The 20,514-nt window shown below is 35.3% G+C and overlaps 2 protein-coding genes across 6 annotated transcripts in view; one reads left to right on the forward strand and one right to left on the reverse strand.

The window, feature by feature from the left end:
• The window catches only part of BMP2K (BMP2 inducible kinase), a 130,029-nt gene extending 123,337 nt beyond the window's left edge, over positions 1-6,692 (forward strand). For both annotated transcript variants that reach the window (XM_012446959.2, XM_012446960.2), the window contains one exon: positions 3,974-6,692. In XM_012446959.2, coding sequence (XP_012302382.2) covers positions 3,974-5,394 — 1,421 coding nt within the window. In that variant the 3' untranslated portion in view covers positions 5,395-6,692. The remainder of the gene's footprint in view (positions 1-3,973) is intronic.
• The window catches only part of PAQR3 (progestin and adipoQ receptor family member 3), a 31,989-nt gene that overhangs the window by 545 nt on the left and 10,930 nt on the right, over positions 1-20,514 (reverse strand). The window contains exons 4-7 of one of the 4 annotated variants that reach the window (XM_012446963.3): positions 19,527-19,724; positions 16,985-17,075; positions 11,249-11,368; positions 779-5,424 (exon numbers count right to left, since the gene is read on the reverse strand). In XM_012446963.3, coding sequence (XP_012302386.1) covers positions 11,283-11,368; positions 16,985-17,075; positions 19,527-19,724 — 375 coding nt within the window. In that variant the 3' untranslated portion in view covers positions 779-5,424; positions 11,249-11,282. Of the gene's footprint in view, positions 1-778; positions 5,425-11,248; positions 11,369-11,420; positions 14,146-16,273; positions 16,378-16,984; positions 17,076-19,526; positions 19,725-20,514 lie in introns of those variants that run through there. The other 3 variants (XM_012446964.3, XM_012446961.3, XM_021669638.2) reach the window with 3 other exon arrangements.

A 20,514-nucleotide genomic window follows, 5' to 3' on the forward strand; every position in this document is an offset into this window, starting at 1 on the left:
TAGCCATAGACTTGCTTTCTTCTTCCCACACATCTCCCTCATTTATATTCACCTGCAACCATTGGGCCCAGAAAAGTTACTAGAAGTTTGTTGAGTATGGTGGATGAAATAATTGAATATAGCTATTCCCTGGACATGATGATGGTAGAGTGCTTATTATGTGTTAGGCACTGTTTCAAGTCCTTTCTTCACAACAAACCTATGAAATAAAACCTGTTACTCCATTCTGTGTATGAAGAAACAGTGGAATAGTGGTGACCTTGTCAAGATTGTTATTGGGTTAGGTTTATTAGCTGTGTTAATTACCCATAAGGAGGGAATAATAGTATATAAAGTAAAATTGATACCAAAAAAGGAGGGTTTCCTTTTTCCCCCTCAAGGAAAAAGTACATGAATCATGGTTGTATCTGAAATGCCAAGAAACTAGAAACAACCTAGATGTTCTGTTGCTAAATAGTGAACAGTTACATATACAGTATTTTATATTTATATGAGAATAAGTAATGGACCATGTTGATACCTGGAAAGATGCATTAAAAATAGTAGATTAAAAACTCACAGATTTATACCCACACTGATAATTATAAATGTATTTCTATTAATAGAACTTTGATAAGCTGACAAAGGGTCAACAGAATGAGGAGTATAAGGCGACGAATGTCTTCTGAAAAATAATGGTGGCCAGTTGGATAATGAAAACAGTAAATTTTAAGAAGACTAGAGATTACAATATAATTTTAAAAAGAAAGTGAATTTAAATTCTCTTCCAAGTGACACTCTCCAAGATGAAATATCTGTCCTGTGTTAAATGTTCCAGAAGACCTTCAGGAACACAACTAAGTGCTCTAGAAATGGAAATTTCCAAGATAAGTTGTACAGCAGCATTTTCTCAAGTACTTTTGCATAGTTTATTTTAAAGGTTAACAGGCATTACATGTAAATAAAAGGGTAGGGAAGATAATTTGGGAAATCCTAGGGTTCATAAAATTAGATTCTTTTGTGTAGTAATCATTAGCACCTTTAATGAGCATACTCCAGGTGAGTAGGAGTGGAGGCAGAATGTGGAGTGCATCATTTCATAGACTTGTTTGCTTGAGATCATAGAACTATTTGGCTTGGTTCTTGTTACAGAAATAGCCTCTGCAGAATATACTTTGGGAAACATTGGAATGTTATTTGGAGGTGTCTGTGAGCTGGCCTGAGGCATGGATGTGTGGCTGTGGGTGGGTATGCAGCTCGAAGAGTAATAGGTTAAATGTTCCACAGTCAGGGACAATGGGAAGTCTTCTGGAACCATACATATTTTATTTTACTTTATTTTATTTATATTTTCCCCTTTTTCCATATTTTGCTTTTGAATAAAAATTCATGAAAACAAATGTACTAATCTAAAAGTAATCTTTCGTTTTTAATATAAGTATGCTGTATGGGGAGAAGTCAAGCTTGAGAATCTGCACTTGATTTGCTTTTAGTCTGGAAGGATAACAAATACACCATGTAGCTCTTGGCTGGTTTTGAGGAACTGGCAGAAGATTATATTTGCATTTAAGTATAACCTGCTGGTATTCTCCACATACTTGTCTTCTACACATTCTTTAGCATCACAACTCATGTCAGCATTGCTTACAAACTGTACAAGATGACCAGATCCAGTGGCCATTTTCTGTCCTTAGTTTACTGGACCACTTTGCACCATTGAGCTCAGTTGTCTGTTACTTCCCTGAAAACATTCTTCTCTCTCCGTTTCTGTGACATTGCACTCAGCTGTTTTCTTCCTCCTCTCTGGCTGTTACTTTGTAGTTTGCTTTGCAGGTTCATCTTCCTCTGCTGACTTCTGAATGTTTTACACTGAAAGCTCAGTTTTGGACCTTGTTTTCTTCTTCTATGCTTTCTTCCTAGGTGATGTCCTTTAGTCTTGTGGCTCTCTCTAAATACCAACTGCATAGTGATAACTCCCAAATCTATTTTCTTCAGCCAAAAACTAACCATTGTTTTCAGGTCACAGATACCTAACTGCTCTACACTTAAATGTGGTCTCACACGTATGTCAAGCTTAATGTCTCCAAACAAAATTTTTAGTACTCTTCTTCACTTTCCAATTTATTCATTTTTAAAAAAGTTATGCTCATAATTTTTTTCTGTGTGTGTATGGGTACATAGTAGGTGTCTACATCTATGGGGTACATGAGATATGTTGATACAGGTATACAGTACATAATAATCACATCAGGGTAAATGGGTATCTACCGTGACACTCTTTGTGTTAATGATTCTATCATCCACCAAGAGTTTTCTATCTTCAATCTCTATTTTTTCTGCTTCAATCTACCCTGTCACCACTGTCATCCAGGCCACCAAAATTGCTAACTTGCATTACTATAATTTACTTTTGCCTGAACTCCCCTTCTTACCTCCCCTTAGTCTTTCTTTTCTTTTCTTTTTTTTTTTTTTTGAGATGGAGTTTCACTCTTTCACCCAGACTGGAGTGCAGTGGCATGATCTTGGCTTACTGCAACCTCCACCTTCTGGGTTCAAGCGAGTCTCTCAGCCTCCCCAGTAGCTGGGATTACAGGCACCTGCCACCACTCCTGGCTAATTTTTGTATTTTTAGTAGAGACGAGGTTTCACCATGTTGGCCAGGTTGGTCTCAAACTTCTGACCTTGTGATCCGCCCACCTTGGCCTCCCAAAGTGCTGGGATTACAGGCGTGAGCCACCTTGCCAGGCCCCCTTAGTCTTTTTCTATAGAGCAGTCATTTTTTTAAAAATGTAAACCTAATCATGACACCCATTTTAATAATAGCTTTCCATTATACACTGAATTTTGAATAAAATCTATGCTGGCTATTATGGCCTTAAAGGACCTTCACAGTCTGGCCTTTTCCAGTCTTCCTTACCTTATCTTGTACCTTATCATCCCTTGCTCACTATGCTTCAGGCACACTGACCTATTTTCAGCTTTAAATATGCCTTATATATACCATTGCTTTTATGGGAAGCAGCTTCCAGCTTATCCTTTGCATGGCTGGCTCTTTCTCATTGTTTAGTCCTAACTGTCATCTTAGGGAGGTCTTGACCAACTGTCCAGAGTAGGTTTATGTGCTCATTCCCTGCTTTCCTTTATTTCAGAGCACTAGTCACAATTTGTGTTTACTTACAACCTCTGATTGTAAACCCCTGAAAGCGGAAGCCATGTTTCTTTTACTCACCAATGTATGTATAATCAGTGTATAGCAAAATGTCCTATATTTCTTTTGTTGAATGAACTCAGAAAATGAAGTTACTGGATGGATTCTGAGCTAAAACATCTCGAGGGTTTAGATTTGTTCTTAAAGGCATATTTTAATGTAATGTATAGGTATTATAATTAAAAGAAGACATAGCATCTAGAAAAGGCAGATGTCCTTGGTGCAGTCTCCATTTATTATCTGTTCCTTAGCTTTGATCAGGGCATTCATGCTAACTCAACTCAAAAGATACTCGCTTATAAAAAATAGAATGCTGTTTTTTTTTTTTTAAATCAAATATATAACTGAGCAGGCAGGCTGTTCATGCTTGTTAATCTCTATGGGAAAACTTTATAAGAGTTGAAATATAAGCAGAAGGTGTTTGGTGAATGTGGAATCTGAGCTTTCAGAATTAAAATAATCTTATTTTGGTAATGGGGTGAAGAAAATTTGCTAGTCTACTACATTCTAGTTGCTAGAAAGAAAATTTGGCTTTTAGCAAGGGTATGATAAGGAGACAGTTTGTGGGTCCAGTTATGAGTAAGTCTGTCTACATTAAGATTTAACCATCTACTTGAGGTCAAATGTATTCTCTAAGTCTAATGATAAAGAATTGACATTATTCTTTCCTTTAAGGGAACTGGTATGAGGAATTTGTAATGCCACGGGTAATACATATTAACATTTAGTGCAAGAGGATTCTGAAATATATTGGAGTGCTGTAATAATTTTTCTTTGAACTTGCAGGTTCTCCTGAAAAGAAAGCTGAACATTCATCTATAAATCAAGAAAATGGCACTGCAAACCCTATCAAGAACAGTAAAACAAGTCCAGTATCTAAAGATCAGCGGACTGGAAAGAAAACCTCAGTACAGGGTCAAGTGCAAAAGGGAAATGATGAATCTGAAAGTGATTTTGAATCAGATCCCCCTTCTCCTAAGAGCAGTGAAGAGGAAGAGCAAGAGGATGAAGAAGTTCTTCAGGGAGAACAAGGAGATTTTAATGATGATGATACTGAACCAGAAAATCTGGGTCATAGGCCTCTCCTCATGGATTCTGAAGATGAGGAAGAAGAGGAGAAACATAGCTCTGATTCTGATTATGAGCATGCTAAAGCAAAGTACAGTGACATGAGCCCTGTTTACAGAGACAGATCTGGCAGTGGACTAACCCAAGATCTTAATACAGTACTCCTCACCTCAGCTCAGTTATCCTCTGATGTTGGAGTGGAGACTCCCAAACAGGAGTTCGATGTATTTGGCGCTGTCCCCTTTGCAGTACATGCTCAACAGCCCCAGCAAGAAAAGCATGAAAAGAACCTTCCTCAACACAGGTTTCCTGCTGTGGGACTCGAGCAGGAGGAATTTGATGTATTCACAAAAGCGCCTTTTAGCAAGAAGGTGAATGTACAAGAATGCCATGCGATGGGGCCTGAGTCACATACTCTCCCTGGATATCCCAAAAGCGTAGATGTATTTGGCTCCACTCCATTTCAGCCCTTCCTCACCTCAACAAGTAAAAGTGAAAGCAATGAGGACCTTTTTGGGCTTGTGCCCTTTGAGGAAATAACAGGGAGCCAGCAGCAAAAAGTCAAACAGCGCAGCTTACAGAAACTTTCCTCTCGCCAAAGGCGCACAAAGCAGGATATGTCTAAAAGTAATGGGAAGCGGCATCATGGCACACCAACTAGCACAAAGAAGACTCTGAAGCCAACCTACCGCACTCCAGAGAGGGCTCGCAGGCACAAAAAAGTGGGCCGCCGAGACTCTCAAAGCAGCAATGAATTTTTAACCATCTCAGACTCCAAGGAGAACATTAGTGTTGCATTGACTGATGGGAAAGATAGGGGGACTGTCTTACAACCTGAGGAGAGCCTGTTGGACCCCTTCGGTGCCAAGCCCTTCCATTCTCCAGACCTGTCATGGCACCCTCCACATCAGGGCCTGAATGACATCCGTGCTGATCACAATACCGTCCTGCCTGGGCGGCCAAGACAAAATTCACTACATGGGTCATTCCATAGTGCAGATGTATTGAAAATGGATGATTTTGGTGCCGTGCCCTTTACAGAACTTGTGGTGCAAAGCATCACTCCACATCAGTCCCAGCAGTCCCAACCAGTCGAATTAGACCCATTTGGTGCTGCTCCATTTCCTTCTAAACAGTAGATACTTCTGATGGATTCTTGGCATTAACTCCTGTTTCAAAAAAGTATGAATAGTTTTATGAATTTGAAAGAAAATTTGATAGCTCTTTATATCATTCTTAAGGATCAATCAGAATAGGTGATTTTTAAATAAACCAAATAGAAAAATGAAGTATCTCTACAGGGTAGTAACTTGATGCCTCTTCCAAGCAGGAGAAAAGGGAGCTAAATTGCAAGCTCTAACTAAGGGTTTCTGCTACTGACATCACAACACAGAAATGCAAGTGTGGTACTTCCACTGAAAGTACATGGCACCTTTCCAGGTGTGTAGCCACTGAGAAGGGACAGTAAAACTGTTATTTTTGATACCAGAATGTCATTTTTGTGTGCATATCCCTAAAATTAGGGTTATTTGTACATATACTAGTTACGCTTGTGAATTCTTTTTAAGGTCTCTTCTAATTTCCACACAGTTAAAATCAATCTAGTTCTCTTAAAGCATTAGAAAGTTATTATCTGGAGAGTGCAGAGATTTCAGTCCATACACCTTTCTCCACAAAGCAGAGCCAGAAGTAACTGACAATTGTGCCTAAAACTCTGTTTCATTTTAAAAAACAAGTGCCATTAATATGGAATATGTAGATAAACATATGAAATAATGTGTATGTTAATTAGCTCAACTTAGCTGTTTCACAATTTACATATTTCAAAACAATGTTATTATATATATATATATAATTTTTGTCAAAACAAATTTTAAGAACGGACTATGGCATAGAAACCTGGAACAAAAATATAAAGAGAAATATCTGACATTTGAAAAGAAATAAGAAAAAATTATATAGAAGAAAAAACATTCACTACTCTAGATAAACACTTTATATTGTTTATGAATGGCTTCTTGCCCCAAACTTTTATTATGGCCCTAATAAAGCAGATTATTGGAAAAAAATTGGGAATAAGGACAAGGGTTATATAAAAATTTTATTTTAGGAAAAATGTAGCGGAAACGGAATTTTCAAAACATTTACAATGTGAAATCATGTTGCATTTAATAATGTACTTTATTAGCAACTTCACCAAATATTCCCCAAGTCATAAGCAACAATTACTTTATTAGGTTTGGGGAGTGGAGTAGTTTCAATAAAGTGCACAGAATGGTGACACCCACAAAGCCTTATAGGCAGGATTCATGCATCCTGCTGCAAGTACCTCTGCACTAATAAACCAGATCCTAAAATGCATATAAGGTGGACTAGCATCTTAACTCTGCTAGTTGATTATGTCTTTACCGAAAAGAACCCAGCTACCAATTTGCCTTTTTTTACACCACAAATCCTAATTAGAAACTTGATATTTTATAGAAATTATTTAATGATAGAGATTACATGTGAATTAATGTGAATATAGTATCTGTGCTTCCTATGTCTATAACTATTTTAAATTATAATTAACTGTGCTGCGCTATCAGATTAACATTTGGAAGTTTCTAGAACAGTTAATACTATTTACAGAAAGAAGTAGAAACTCATCAACTGGCACGCTCTTTGATTTTTATATTTTAAATTAACTCTCTTTGAACCCAATTAAAGTATATTTTATGAGTAATTTTATTAGGAATCTTTTAATTATAGTGCCCCAATGGGATAAGCTAGTTGCCTATTTTCACAGTTCTGAACTTGGAAAGAAGCAAAGTATATGTAACTAAACCACATATTTGTTTTTTTATTGCTTTTTTTCCTTCTTTTAAATGCTAAATCAAATACAGATTTGTGGATAGGGAAGCAATATGTGAATCACAATGTAGCAGAGGCAGACCAAGCAATACATTATTACTTAGAGTTGTACTTTTAGAGCTGGACTGCACGAATTACTTGTCCTTGTGCCAAAGGCAAATATGTTTGCACCCTTTTTTTTGATTCTCAGGTTGATGAGAATGCAAATGCTCAAGTAGATGTTTAAAAACTTTACAAAATAGATTTAAGTGATACTTTCTATTAAAAGTGAGGAGTTGATGGTTACACATATAAATTCATGAACTACAGTAGGTTTTTATCAAACAGAATAATTTTTTAAAATGAAAATCTGTTGAAGTGTACACAATATGCTTCTTGATTGTATTAGTCCTTGGTCTGTGCTAGATCGCATGAGTTTCATCACTTAGAAAAGGGGTAGAGGATAAACTAATGTGGTCTCCTTCAGATGTAAACAGGAAATACATATATTTTTACTCGCTTTTCAATACACTGAATAATTTTAAATGATTCAGACACTGATGTAGACGCTTTGGCTTATAATGTTGGATAAATTCTGAGGAAACAACTCTGACAGCTTAAAATATTTACATTCTTATAACACGGCACAGTGACTTTCTTCTTTCAAGATTGTAGCTCAGAGAAAAGATACAGGATTAAATTGGGGGTTCAATGGGATAGAAATGGAGAGATTCCTTTGTGTTGAAGTAGAGGCATTTAACTAAGGAGTATAGATTTATACTTTGCATTTTCATTCATCATCCCCCAGAATCATGGTCATAGTGTAGGTCACTCCACACAGCTGATGCTCAGGTCATACCCTTATGAGAAGAAAGCTCCCAAGGTATGTGCAAGTGTTTAACACCTGGCACACAGCACTCAGTAACTAAGTTTGGCTCTATTATGGGATGGTTCAATTTTGGTTTAAGGAAGGAAGGTTATATATATACCACTAAGCAAATATATATATATGGGTTTTTTTTCCTAATATTATTTGGTGTCCCCTGTGCTTCTTTAGGATGTAGTTATAACTCTAAACCTGTTATACTTGAACATCACTAAGAGAAGTAAATTATTATGAAGCTAGCAAAACTCTGAGGCCAAAGTTGTTTCCTAACAGCTTTAATAATGCTTGTTGATTTTGAATAATCCTTTAAAAAGTGGACCATTTGCTTATTTTAATATTATCACATCAGTAAAATGTTAGTATTAAAAAGATGAGCTTTTTATGGCGTTGAAGAATGTATCTGCTAAGACACAAAATTGCATGGTAAGTATATTAGGTGGAGGAGAAAAGCTTGTAGGCCAGATGAAAATTTAACTGACTAGAATATTTATTCAGGAGTGTAATTATCTTCCCCTACCCCAATTCCTGTGTATGTGTGTATTATGACATTATCTCGATTTGCAAGCAGACACAGCTTGTAATCCCACCCTGTTTATTGTTTAAGAATGATAGACTGTTGTCCTCCTCTTGCTAGTGGAAAATCTAAGGTGGAGCTCACTTTTCTATGCTGAAGTTCACAAGGCAGAACAGTTTTGTTTCAAGTCAGCTACTCTGCTTGGTTTACTTTAGGTTTTGGTACTTCACGTAAGCACTGTTAGAAGGTACAAATGTATTAATATCACTAGTTTTGAGGAGCTTGGGTACATTTGTGTTTAATATATTTAGAATGTGCAGAAAACTTTTCTGTTTTTTTCTTTTTAGCAAACCTATTATCATTTTAGGTCCAATTATTGAGTTGACAGTCTACTGTGAGAATGAGATGACATACCTACTGTGAGAATAACATAAATGATGAATAGTTTGACAACTTTTATACTCAGTCGTGTTTTATACATTAAGATAAAAATATGTACACACACATGCATGTCACATCTCTCTACTGTGGATTTAATGTGAATTTTTAAAAAATGGAATTGCAACCACAATCATATCTAAGAGAACATTCACTCCTAGTGAGGGTTTACAAAAGCTTCTAAAAGAATAAGGTAGATGATAATGCAAAGGGTCATGATTTGGGGTTATTTTGTTTTATTTTAAAATTTATAGTGCTACTTTTGAAAGAATTGTTTTTATTACTATGCTGTTTTTATGATTGAAAAGTCATCTAATAGAAGCTGTATAGAAGCTACTTTTTAACTGCTGGCGAACAGCTTTAAGTGCACTTTCTTTGATTACACTTCCATTTTTTGTTAAACTTGAATTTTCTGAAGCCTTTTATGTACCACTAAGCAAATAACTTTAACCTTTAAATAAATCAAATTTACATCTTTATTGTATTTCTACTTGTTACAAAACATACTTGCTAAAGTAACTTCAGTCCTCAAATATAGCTGGGAAACAGTTATGAGATAGACTCAGTCTCCCCTTCCCAGGCCCCCCCACCCCACCCTATCTAATTAAGCACTAACTGATTTTATTACTTTATTGCCTTCACATTGCTTATTCTTTTTGACTGAATTCTGTCCCTGATTCACTATGTTTTGTTTGAAATTTATTTTCTTACTGTATTTATCATACCTGTTTTAATAATCTGTTTTCTTTAAATGCAATAAATCCCAAATGGATTGCATATTCTTTATAATCAGTGACTTTGGAGTTTTTCATTATTTGTCTTATTACAAGTTTCGGATGTAAACTTCTATTCAGATTCAGTTCTTTCATTCACACCACAAATATTAAGCTCCTATTATGTAGCAGCTAGTGGAATAGAAAAATTGGTGAGATTCTTTCCCTATTCTTAAGGAGCTCACATTTTACAATTTAGGTAAGAAAACCCATTTGACTTAAAGTTTTTGCAAGAACATTGTATAGCATGACTTTTTCAGTCAGTCACTACAATTACTGATAGAGTGATGACAGTAAGGCAAAAATATTGTGTAGTGTCTTCTGAGTAACTTGTTTTGCAGCTTCCACATTATACATTATTTATTTTTAAAAATCTTTAAAGACTGGTAACATCTTTGGTTGAATAAAATATTGGTTATTTGGTTAGGTAACATTGTAATCCTTAATTATATCAGCAAAGAGGCTATGACACATTAAAGAGAAAACCTACTTATTGGATTGATGGACTAAGCTTGGCATTAAGGTTATAATATTATGTATGATTCCACAAACTGGAGTGTTTAAGATTGGTGGACTGTGGAAAGATTCATGTTATTTTTATGAGTGACCCCTTTTTTTGAAGTTGTAACATTCATCTAAAGTTATGTGAAAAAAAAGGCTTTTTAATGAGTGGTACAAAGCAGCAAAATAACACAAATAATTAGAAAAGTTCTATTAACAAAGAATAGTTTGCAGTGTGTTACTGTTCAAATTTAGTTATAGTTAACTTAATTTGAGATGAATATATGCTGCAATTTGAGCTATTTATTTTGGATAATTAATACCTTTTTTCTTTTTTTCTTTTTTTTAAGATGGGGTTTCACCAGGATGGCCAGGCTGGTTTTGAACTCCTGACCTCAGGTGATCCACCCACCTTGGCCTCCCAAAGTGCTAGGATTACAGGAGTGAGCCACCACGGCCCAATTAATACCTTTTTAAGGAAGCCCAGCTTAAGCATCATATGTAACATGTAGTTAATATTCTCACTGAAAACTTGAGCTTTTGTTGTCACATATTAAAAAAGATAGTTCAGATGGTTGCCACAACTGAGGTTACATGCATGTTAGGTAGTATTTTGATCTCAGATTTTACAGAGCAGGACTAGAACCTTGGCGGCTGTTCATTTCCGCTCTCTTAAGGATGGAGATGATTGATTTTTCACAAGAAACTCCCTATTTCTATTTCCCTTTTCCAAAATTTTTTCCTTAAGGGTAGTTTCAGTTCTGGATCATTATCTCATTACTCGGGAATTCTGGTACAAAATTTCAGGGGACCGTATTCGCATCTCTCAGTGTAAACACAGTTATTGTGATAATGTATATATAAGATATTTCTACCCCTTCTCTAATACGTGAGCTGATTCTTTACATAGTTGGGCAGAGGTAGAATTCCCAGGAATGATGATTTGGAGTGGATAGGAATCTAATGTAGTTCAGCAACCAGCAGAAATTCAAAGGAACAGGCTTTGCCCTTGACATTTAATATGGGGCAAAATATAATCTAGTAGGTACCTGGCAAATGGAGAGTTGTACAGTTTTATGCCAGTCAATGACAATCTTCAAATCGGATATTCTGTCCAGGTGGGATGCCAAAAGATGTGACAGATATTCCCTGAATCTTCATTCCTGATTCTAAAATACGATTTTAAAGCTGTTATGTATTACAAAGAATGACAAGCAGCACTTAAAAATATTTAGTAAACCCAGTTTATTTACATAATACATATTTTGTCATGCAGCTTACTGAATTGCAGTTAGTGTAATAACAAAAAAAAGACAAGCACTGTCTTGCTATTTGAAAATGGCTTAATATAGAAAGATAATTCTTTCTTAAATGAGTTAACCACAACCATATAAATTGCTAGACAATTTAAAACAGCCATAGGTAATTTTAAAATGTACTTGTAAAATCTGTAGGCAAAAAGCTTTTATAGTTCACACATTGGTAAAATTAAAACCAGTCTTTTTTAGTACTGTAACTAGATAGTATATTTTAATCTTATTTTAATAAATCTATAAAAACAAAAATAAATATACATCATTACAAGGCTCAGATTTGTAGACAAGTTTAAAACATTTTTTTAATGTTAACAATGTCTTCAAAATTTTACCAGTAGTGCTGTGCACACAGTAGGTGGTCGTTAAATGCTGACTGACATACAGAAGTGTTTCTAGTTGACAGCAATCCACATTCATTCATTCCCTACTTTATAATAAATATAGCAATGAAAAAATGAGAGGATAACTTTCTTACAATAGTTAACATTTTCATAAGAAGTTGAAATGTTTACATGGAACAATTTTCCCTACAGAAAGAAAGACTGTATACCTTTTAAATTTAAACAAAAGTGATTTAAAAACACAGAATGCTCTTTTTATGTATTAATTCAGATGGCAAGCATTAATTCATATAACAAACAAGGATTGGAAAAATTAAAATTGAAATAAGGTTCAATATTATTTTGAGAAAATAAAAATGGCTCCATAACTAAAATAATGCCTTTCTCTTCATTTTTAACTTAATTATAACTACTCAGTGTTTTTTGTTTGGCCAAAATGACAAAATACCTATTTAAAGGCAATAAAATCATGTAAACCAATAAGGGATGTTCTAGGGGAAATATATCCTATTACTGTTGCACCAAAAGCTTCTGTCATTTAGCATATGGATCAAATTTTTAACCTTAGAAGGTAAAATAGCCATTTTCAAATCAGCATTCTATCATAATGATGGGTAAGACAAAGTATTCCTTACTGAGCCAGCTGAGGGGAAATTCTCTTTGCTGAGATATTAGCATGGGGAATTTATATTCCAAAAACACTACACTGGGAAAAAAATCACAACATTTTACTGATGTATTAATTGAGGCACATTAAAGTAACTTTCCAAATACTCTATGTACAAAAGGCATTTTGGGAATCAGTTTCATCATCAATCAACATTTTTTTCTGATATTCAGTAATATTACTGTTCTGAAAATACACCAGTATTTAAAACAGCTCATGCCAACTCATTAAGAAACTTGGGTAATACTTTATATTCCAATAAACAATGTAAGTTTTTATGAACATCTGCTTTCAGGTATTTAATGCATATGAAAGACCAAAGAACAAGAGGGCTACAGTGTATGGTAGGGCAGTGAGATCTATTTTTAAAATATATACTATATAGAGAAAGTTTAAAGCTTCAGGTCCAAATATTAAGTGTTCATCAAGATTCTGAGTTATCAATGCAATGCTAACACATGCAGAAACTGAGGACTAGAGCATAGGTGAATAACCGTTATTATCAAATGGGGCATCTGCATGACTCTGTTCTAAGGCTTAAGGTTCATTTCAGGGTCAAGACAGGGCCATCTAGATTCTGTGGCCTTGAAAGTAGCACCCATACAGCTGGGAACCCCCATCACTGGGATATTCAGGACTACAAATTCAGAGAGTTGAAAGCTCTCTGGAATTTTGGGATCAAAAACCTTCTGTAATCTACTCACAAGAATTCAGTTATTATATGGAATTAAATAATATCTGGAATTAAAATGTTTAGGTGGCTAATGACTGTTATTTGACCATATAATTTGTTGCCTAATCCTGTATTTAGTTTCTAATGTGAATCTTATTTGATAGGAAATGACAAATTCTTTTCCTCTTCTCAACCCTTCTCTCAACTTACAGGAGAAGTTTAAAGCTTTTGTTCTGGAAAACTACAATATCTAATGTTCTTAGGGAGAGGAGAACCTATAGCTAAAGGATATAATATCAGAAGTGCCAATTTCTCACAAATCATGTACGTAAAGGCTAGTGATTATTTAAAATCACTATCCTAGCTTGTATTAAGCATAGGCTGAAATAACCTTTGCCTTGATTAGGCACTTAAACTTGATAATTTACTGAAAATAGTTAAGCACATAGGATGACTCCATTTTCTAATGGAGATGAGCCCTTCCTAAGGAAATTAAGCTGGTGCTAAGTAAAATGAATCCTATTTCTACACTAGTTTCCCATTCATTGTTGTTATTCAGATGTTTCATATGATTGCCAACTAATTTTCACTTTCTGTACAAGCAGCAAATTAATAGTTTTAAGGGTCCTATAAAGCAGTTATTACTACAGATCCTCAAGTATGCTTTTTTTCCCCATTTTTATAAAGCAATACTCATATTAAAGAGGAAAAAGGGAAAACTAATGGGAATCTTAGAAATAGTGGGGTATACAATTCCCCATTATATATTGCTTAACAACTGAATTCACCAGGTGGCCATACCTAATTCACAAATGTGAAACATAGTCAGGACAAGGTTTGCTATGTCTGTACTGCATGACATACACTGTTGACTGATGCCACCAATATAACATCACTACTGCAAGGATATGCCATATTTGGTGGCTTGATCCGAGGTAGTTTAGTTGTCCTGGAAAGAAGGTAGAAAGAAAATAATATTGATTTCAGTAAGTTGACATTAAAAGAAAAATATATTTCTTGGATGTATGGCTTAGCAGCAGAAAAATTTTGGTAGTCTCAGAGTGCCTAGAGACTAACTGGAGATCCGAATGTTTTTAAAAATGGATCAATTCATATATGGGTCAGTTTTAAGGTTTTATTTATTAAGTACACAGTAAACATTAGAAACGCTATTCCAAGTGTGTTTTCAAAACCTAACTTAATTTCAGGAATTTGACCTTAATGCCTCCCACGTCTCAATTCATATTTGGCAGAATGAACAACAACAAAAAATTACTGAGAGAGGCAAAAGAAACTAGATGTTATAAATCATGGGGTAATTTAGGTGTAAATTTGTAAGAAGCAGATATACTGTTGTGTTTAGATATAAATCTACTAGAGGCACTTTTTATTTCAAGCAGGTGTGCAAAGAAAAAGTGCTGACCTGAATCTTGAGCTCTCTAACTAATGGAATAATCTGCAGGATATAATCAGTAATGGGTTAATTAACTAAGGTTGATCAGTTCATATACAACTTCAGAGAACAATTTAATCTCTTTGTGGTCAAATGTTAAATTCTAAGATTAACATATGGAAATCTTGAGCTCTCTCAGTAAATAACAAAATACAGATCTATAATAATTTCAATGTAAATAACATACTCATGGTGCTTCATGGTCATATAATGTAAATATTCTTGAACCTTTTTTTTTTCTTACCAATCAGTACAGTACATAGATTTTAAAGTATATGTCAACAAGATTCTTAGCCTTTTTGTACCATGGACCCCTTTGGCAATCTAATGAAGCCTATGGACCTATATTTTTTTAAAAAACAAAATATAGAGGATTACAACAAATATTGATGATCTAATACAACTATCAGAGATCTACTCAATTCTAAACATGGACACCTTAGGGATCCTGGGACCAATCAAATGCAATTGTATTGTGTATACATTTGTAAACATTCGACCTGAGGTGAGTGAAAGCTTTTAGGTTAAAATTTATTTTATTTCCCAGTAGCGAAGTCATACCTGAGGACTTGCCAGAGATAGTTTCTAAGGTATTTATATATAAACATTTAAGACTATCACTTTTCACTGTAAAGACTTTTAATTTTTTTAGTTTCCTTATCTCCACTGCTCTCATGTACCTGAACTCAGGATGTTCTGCTACATGGGGCACATTTTATGTCAACTGTGTCTCAGGGAAGGTTAAGTTACAAAAAATTTGATTTTTTAGAGATGTCCTATATTAAACAATTGGTGACTCCTGATCTGTATATTTTAAGGCCTAAAACCACTATGGTCATTATCACATAGAGAATTTTCATGGTTTAGTGTTCTATTTGTCTATTATAAAGAAAAAACAGAATTTTAAAAAGAATTATTAATAAAGTGATACAAAAATATATTTTACCAGCATTGTTTTCTAAGGGAAATTCTGGCCCTACCTGGAAGATGGTTGGTCTTCAAATCAGCATGTCCTAGATCTGTTCACAAATCCTCATGTTTACAACTCAGGTTTTCCCTTTCCATTCTTATTTAAAGCTCAATGGTGGAAAACCAAGTACACAGAGGAATGCCTGAGGATCTGTGGGATGCACCTAGGCCAGGGTTTCTCACCCTTTCTTCCTCCCCAGCACACGTGATGAGTGGTACAATCCCTTCTCTGATTCACTGTGGAAGTGATTCTTAGCCCAGAAAGAAGAGGGGATAAATTTGCAGTTTAGATTTAAACTGCTCCCCGACTTCTAGCTCTCCAAACTGAAAAAATCAGTTTATGACTCTAAATGTTACTTTTGACCCATGCCAAAGCTTACCTAGATTTGCATCACTCTGTCCCTTACTAAGCCACATATTTCACTTATAAGACCAGGGCTGGGGAACATAGGAATAATTGCTATCATTTATTCAGTCCCTGCAGTTTGTCATCTAATCCTCACTTAACTGTGTTATATGCATTTTCTCATCTAATCCTTACTATAACCCTAGGAAAAAAAGTATTTCCATGTTTTAGGTAGGAAACTGGAGTTAAGAGTGCTTAAGTAACTTACTTAGCTCACGTAATGGGACTTGAACGCAAGCAGTCTGACTCCAGAGCTAAAGTTCTAAAACAAACAAATATGGGTTTTGGAGAATGTTGTTCACTCCATCCAGTGTCCTCTTAGTTATTTTCCATCAGAAAATATTTTCTTTGGACTGAAGAACAAAAAAAGTCTATTGGCTCGTGTATATCTTGGAAACATAAAGACTCTTAACTTTCACTATTTTCTTCCTAGTGCTGTGTGCCAGGAAGCCTAAAGCCAGGTTTGCCACTTTTATCTATTTTATAGACCCCTTTGATGTACATATTGTGAAGTGATCTTTTCACACTTGATTTCACTATTTTTTTTTTTACTGTCCTTTGCTTTTCTTATTTCTTGCTTTATATATCTCTGCATATATAAATTACTTATAAAGAACCAGTTGGCATATAAAGAAGTAAATCGTAGTTAATAGTGTTCCACTTTTTAAAAAAAATAGTGGTTGGGAATCAGAAGACTCAAAGTCTAATGTCAGCTTTGTCACTAGTTCATAACCGTAAAACAGTGACAACTCCACCTACTGGACTCAATTTACATGGTCAGGATGAAAGACGAAAAGTTGTGAAAGCCCTTTGAAAGTTTTAGGTAACGCTTGAGAAGAGAGGACCCATTTCCATAATCAATATTAAAAAATGAAACTAAGTTTTGATGATCTGATGCATATAACTTGGGCATATATATTTAGAATAACAATACAAAACTGCTATAAAAGAGACACCTACCTGGAAAGTACCGCTCTGGGACTTTAGAAATGTAGAATAGAAAAGCAAGAAGAGCAATCATATACATCACAATTACACGGGGTGCAAAGTCCTGAAAAGCAAAACATGTTTTTTCACAGATCTTCCTACTGTTACTGAATTACAAATTTATTATGAATCTAATAGTGGAATTTAAGATTGTTAAATCTTAAATTGTTTTGCAGACTGTCTCCAGTAATAGAAACCTTATTCTTATATGCTGGAAGCAATCTGCGAGAATGGAGTAAAGAGAATGCCCTAACGGTCAGACTTCTAAAGGGGCTAGAGCTTTAATATGCTGAACTTCCTAAGGGCACCCAACTCCATCCACAATGTAGGTATATAGGTGGAATGCATTTGGGAATGGAGTTGACAGGCAAATAAGCAAAGACACTGAAGACCAGGAACTTATGGCTGGAAAAGACCTAAGGAGTCTGCCCAAGACAGAAATCTGTTCCAATATCCCAGATAAATGGTCCTCTTGAACACTACTATATGAAGCACTTTGTCTCACTACTGACACCGTACTGAAAAGGCTTTCCTGGCCCTGAGGAAATCTAGCAAGCTATCCTTATACATATTGTTCCTAATACTGGTTATAAACCTAATTTACTAAGAACTCATTTAAGAAATAAGGACAGGCTGGGTGCATGGCTCATGCCTGTAATCTTACCACCTTGGGAGGCTTTGGCAGAAGCATCATTTGAGGACAGGAGTTCAACACTAGCCTGAGCAACATAGTAAGACTCCAATCTCTACAATTTTTTTTTTTATACTAGCCGGGCATGGTGGTGCACGCCTATAGTCCTAACTACTTGGGAGGCTGAGGTGGGAGGACTGCTTAAGCTGAGGACTTTGAGGACAAGAGAGAGAGAGAAAGAGATACAGAGAGAGACTGTTTCAAAGAAATAAAAAAATAAAAACAAGTTTCTCCTTCCTCTTCAAATATGAGAATCATCATAGCCCTCCCTAACTCCTATATTTTTCAAATTAATCAATCTCAGATTTCTCAAACATTCTAGAACACAAATTGATCCTGCCTCCCAAGTTTAACCCTTCCAGACCTTTTAATCTTTGGTTAAAGTGCCTGTCTTTCCATCTTTTTAAAATTAGAGCTTACAGAATTTCTCTGTAAGTTTCCCTTTGCTTCCTCACTGGAATGATCTGTTCCATCTTTGAAAACTATTATTTCCATTTTAAGATTTGTGAATACAAAAAAAATTCCCATTTTTTTCTTAATTTCTCTAAAATTCACTTAGTGGGTCTTATTATTTTTGTCATTATAAGCTCAAAAGAAATGTGTTTATCACATCCAAAAATTTTGGTCACTTCTATGTCAACAACTAATTATTCCAGTTGGAATTTATCTAGAGTGGCAGTTCCCCATTCCATTTGTTTATTATCGGGGAATCAAAATTGTCAGAAAGATGTTTCCACAGATAGGAGGATTACTGATATCCCTCATCACTACTGTCTCACCTTTCTCCCAATTTCCTAATTTATGAAGAAATCGTCACCCTTGTCCTCAAATTGGACAAGTGGCCAGTTCCTATCGCTCAATTCACTCTGTCACAGAACTTCCCACTGTACTGTTGCCAATTTCCTACAAATAAATGTAAGCCCACTAATGGTCCCTCTTCTTCTAGTAAAATCTGATTCTTTCGAATAAAACCCACCTTTAAAGTTACACATTCTAGACAAAGGTCCCATTGCAACAAGTATATGTGATTTCTGTCAGATTTCTTGGCTTATTTACTTGTATTAAAAATTCTCAAGTTTACTCTCTAGTGTATACTTAGAGCATTTTTATAACAATCTCTAAGAATGTAAGTCTTATTTCTAATCCTTATCTCAAGGATCCTGAGTTCTCACTGAGGCTCTTCCTAATGCACATCAACTGTTCCCCCATAATGCATGATTCTAATAAATAGCTCTTCTTTTATTTCTCAACATATTTTCCTTGCTGGATTGAATATGCTTCCCTGGCTCCAGCTACTAAGACAATGATGATTTCTAAATCTTTATTTCCAGTCTCAAACTCTGGCTGAAATCCCAGATCCTATCTCTACCTTTACATTGAACGAGTACTCTAAACTCATCAGGTCCAACAAAAAAATCCTTCCCAACCTCCCTTCACCCCTTTAAAAGATCACTTGCTCCTATTTCTACACTTGCATTATCATTGCCATTATCACTGATTCAGCAGACAAAGCTAGAAACTTTAGAGTCTTCCTCCACAAATAAGGACTTGGGTATTTATATATTAAGGGTAACAGAGAATAAGAATGCATTATTTTACAGAAAGGCAACTCAGAGAAAAACATTATTTAGATTTTACCTCGACTTCTGCAAGGTATGCTTATTTACATGGCTGTGAAAATATGGCATCAATATGCAATTACAAATATGTTCTCAAATGACAACATCCACCCACTTGGCCTGATTATACTACTTTACCCAAAAGGAATAAAATTGAAAGACAAAAAAAAAAAAGAGAGAAAAATATCAACTACACTCAACCTACCTGTACAATAGGAGCACCGATTCCTCCATTAAGCCAAACCCAATGAAGAGTGGGAATCACTCCATATCCCGAAACAGAACAAAAGATGATAGAACGGAGCCTTTGCCATTGCTGTGTGAGGTAATTGGGATGAATCTGCGCAAAGAACACTGCCAGGATCATAGCAAGCACTGTGATCAAGTACACCTGACGCCAGTACTAAAATGAAAGAAAATCAGATTTTAATTACGTTATTAACATTAAGGGAAGTGAAAATGTAATCTTGCCTTTTACATTACAAATTCCAAACTCTATTTACTTGGTATTTGCATTTCAAAACAGGATTATCCCCCTTCCTTAAAAAATATGTTCCATACAACATTTAGGTTTCTCAGGAAGACAAATCAAGTTCCAAAGTGAGCTGGTAAAAGATCATGTTTATCCATACAAAATCATTTTCTGATTACCTATTATGTGCCAGGCACAGTTCAAGTCCTATAAAAGCAAGATGACTATGACATGGACTCTCCCAGCGGTGAGCTCACAGACTATGGAAGGGGCAGACATGTAAACAAATGATTATAATCTTATGGTAGATATTGTAACTGCGTTAGGAACACAACATTGTAGAACCATAGAAGAGAGAACAGTTCACTTCACTTGGTAGCTAAGAAATGCTTCATAGAGGAGAAGACATCTAAGACTTTGTGGGAAGACAGAGCTCTTAGGAAAGAGAACAGCAAATGCAGCAGGAAGTTTTGAGAAGAAAGGCTGAAAAGGCATACTGTTAGGCTAAATGTTTTGAACTTTACCACATTGGCACTGGAGGAATAGCAGAATTCTTTAAGAATAGTATGACACAGCTGTTTTTCAAACTGACTTATTAGAAAGACAACTCTGACATTAGTGTAGAAAAGAGGTGACAGGAAACCAGCTAGAAAGATACTAGTTTATTCAAAGAGAGAATGGGGGCATGGACTCCTGCTGAATAAACTTGATGTGAGCACTA

The sequence above is a fragment of the Aotus nancymaae genome, unplaced genomic scaffold, assembly GCF_030222135.1.
Source record: "Aotus nancymaae isolate 86718 unplaced genomic scaffold, 86718_ANA_hifiasm-v0.15.2.pri h1tg000006l, whole genome shotgun sequence".
Lineage (NCBI taxonomy): Eukaryota > Metazoa > Chordata > Mammalia > Primates > Aotidae > Aotus > Aotus nancymaae.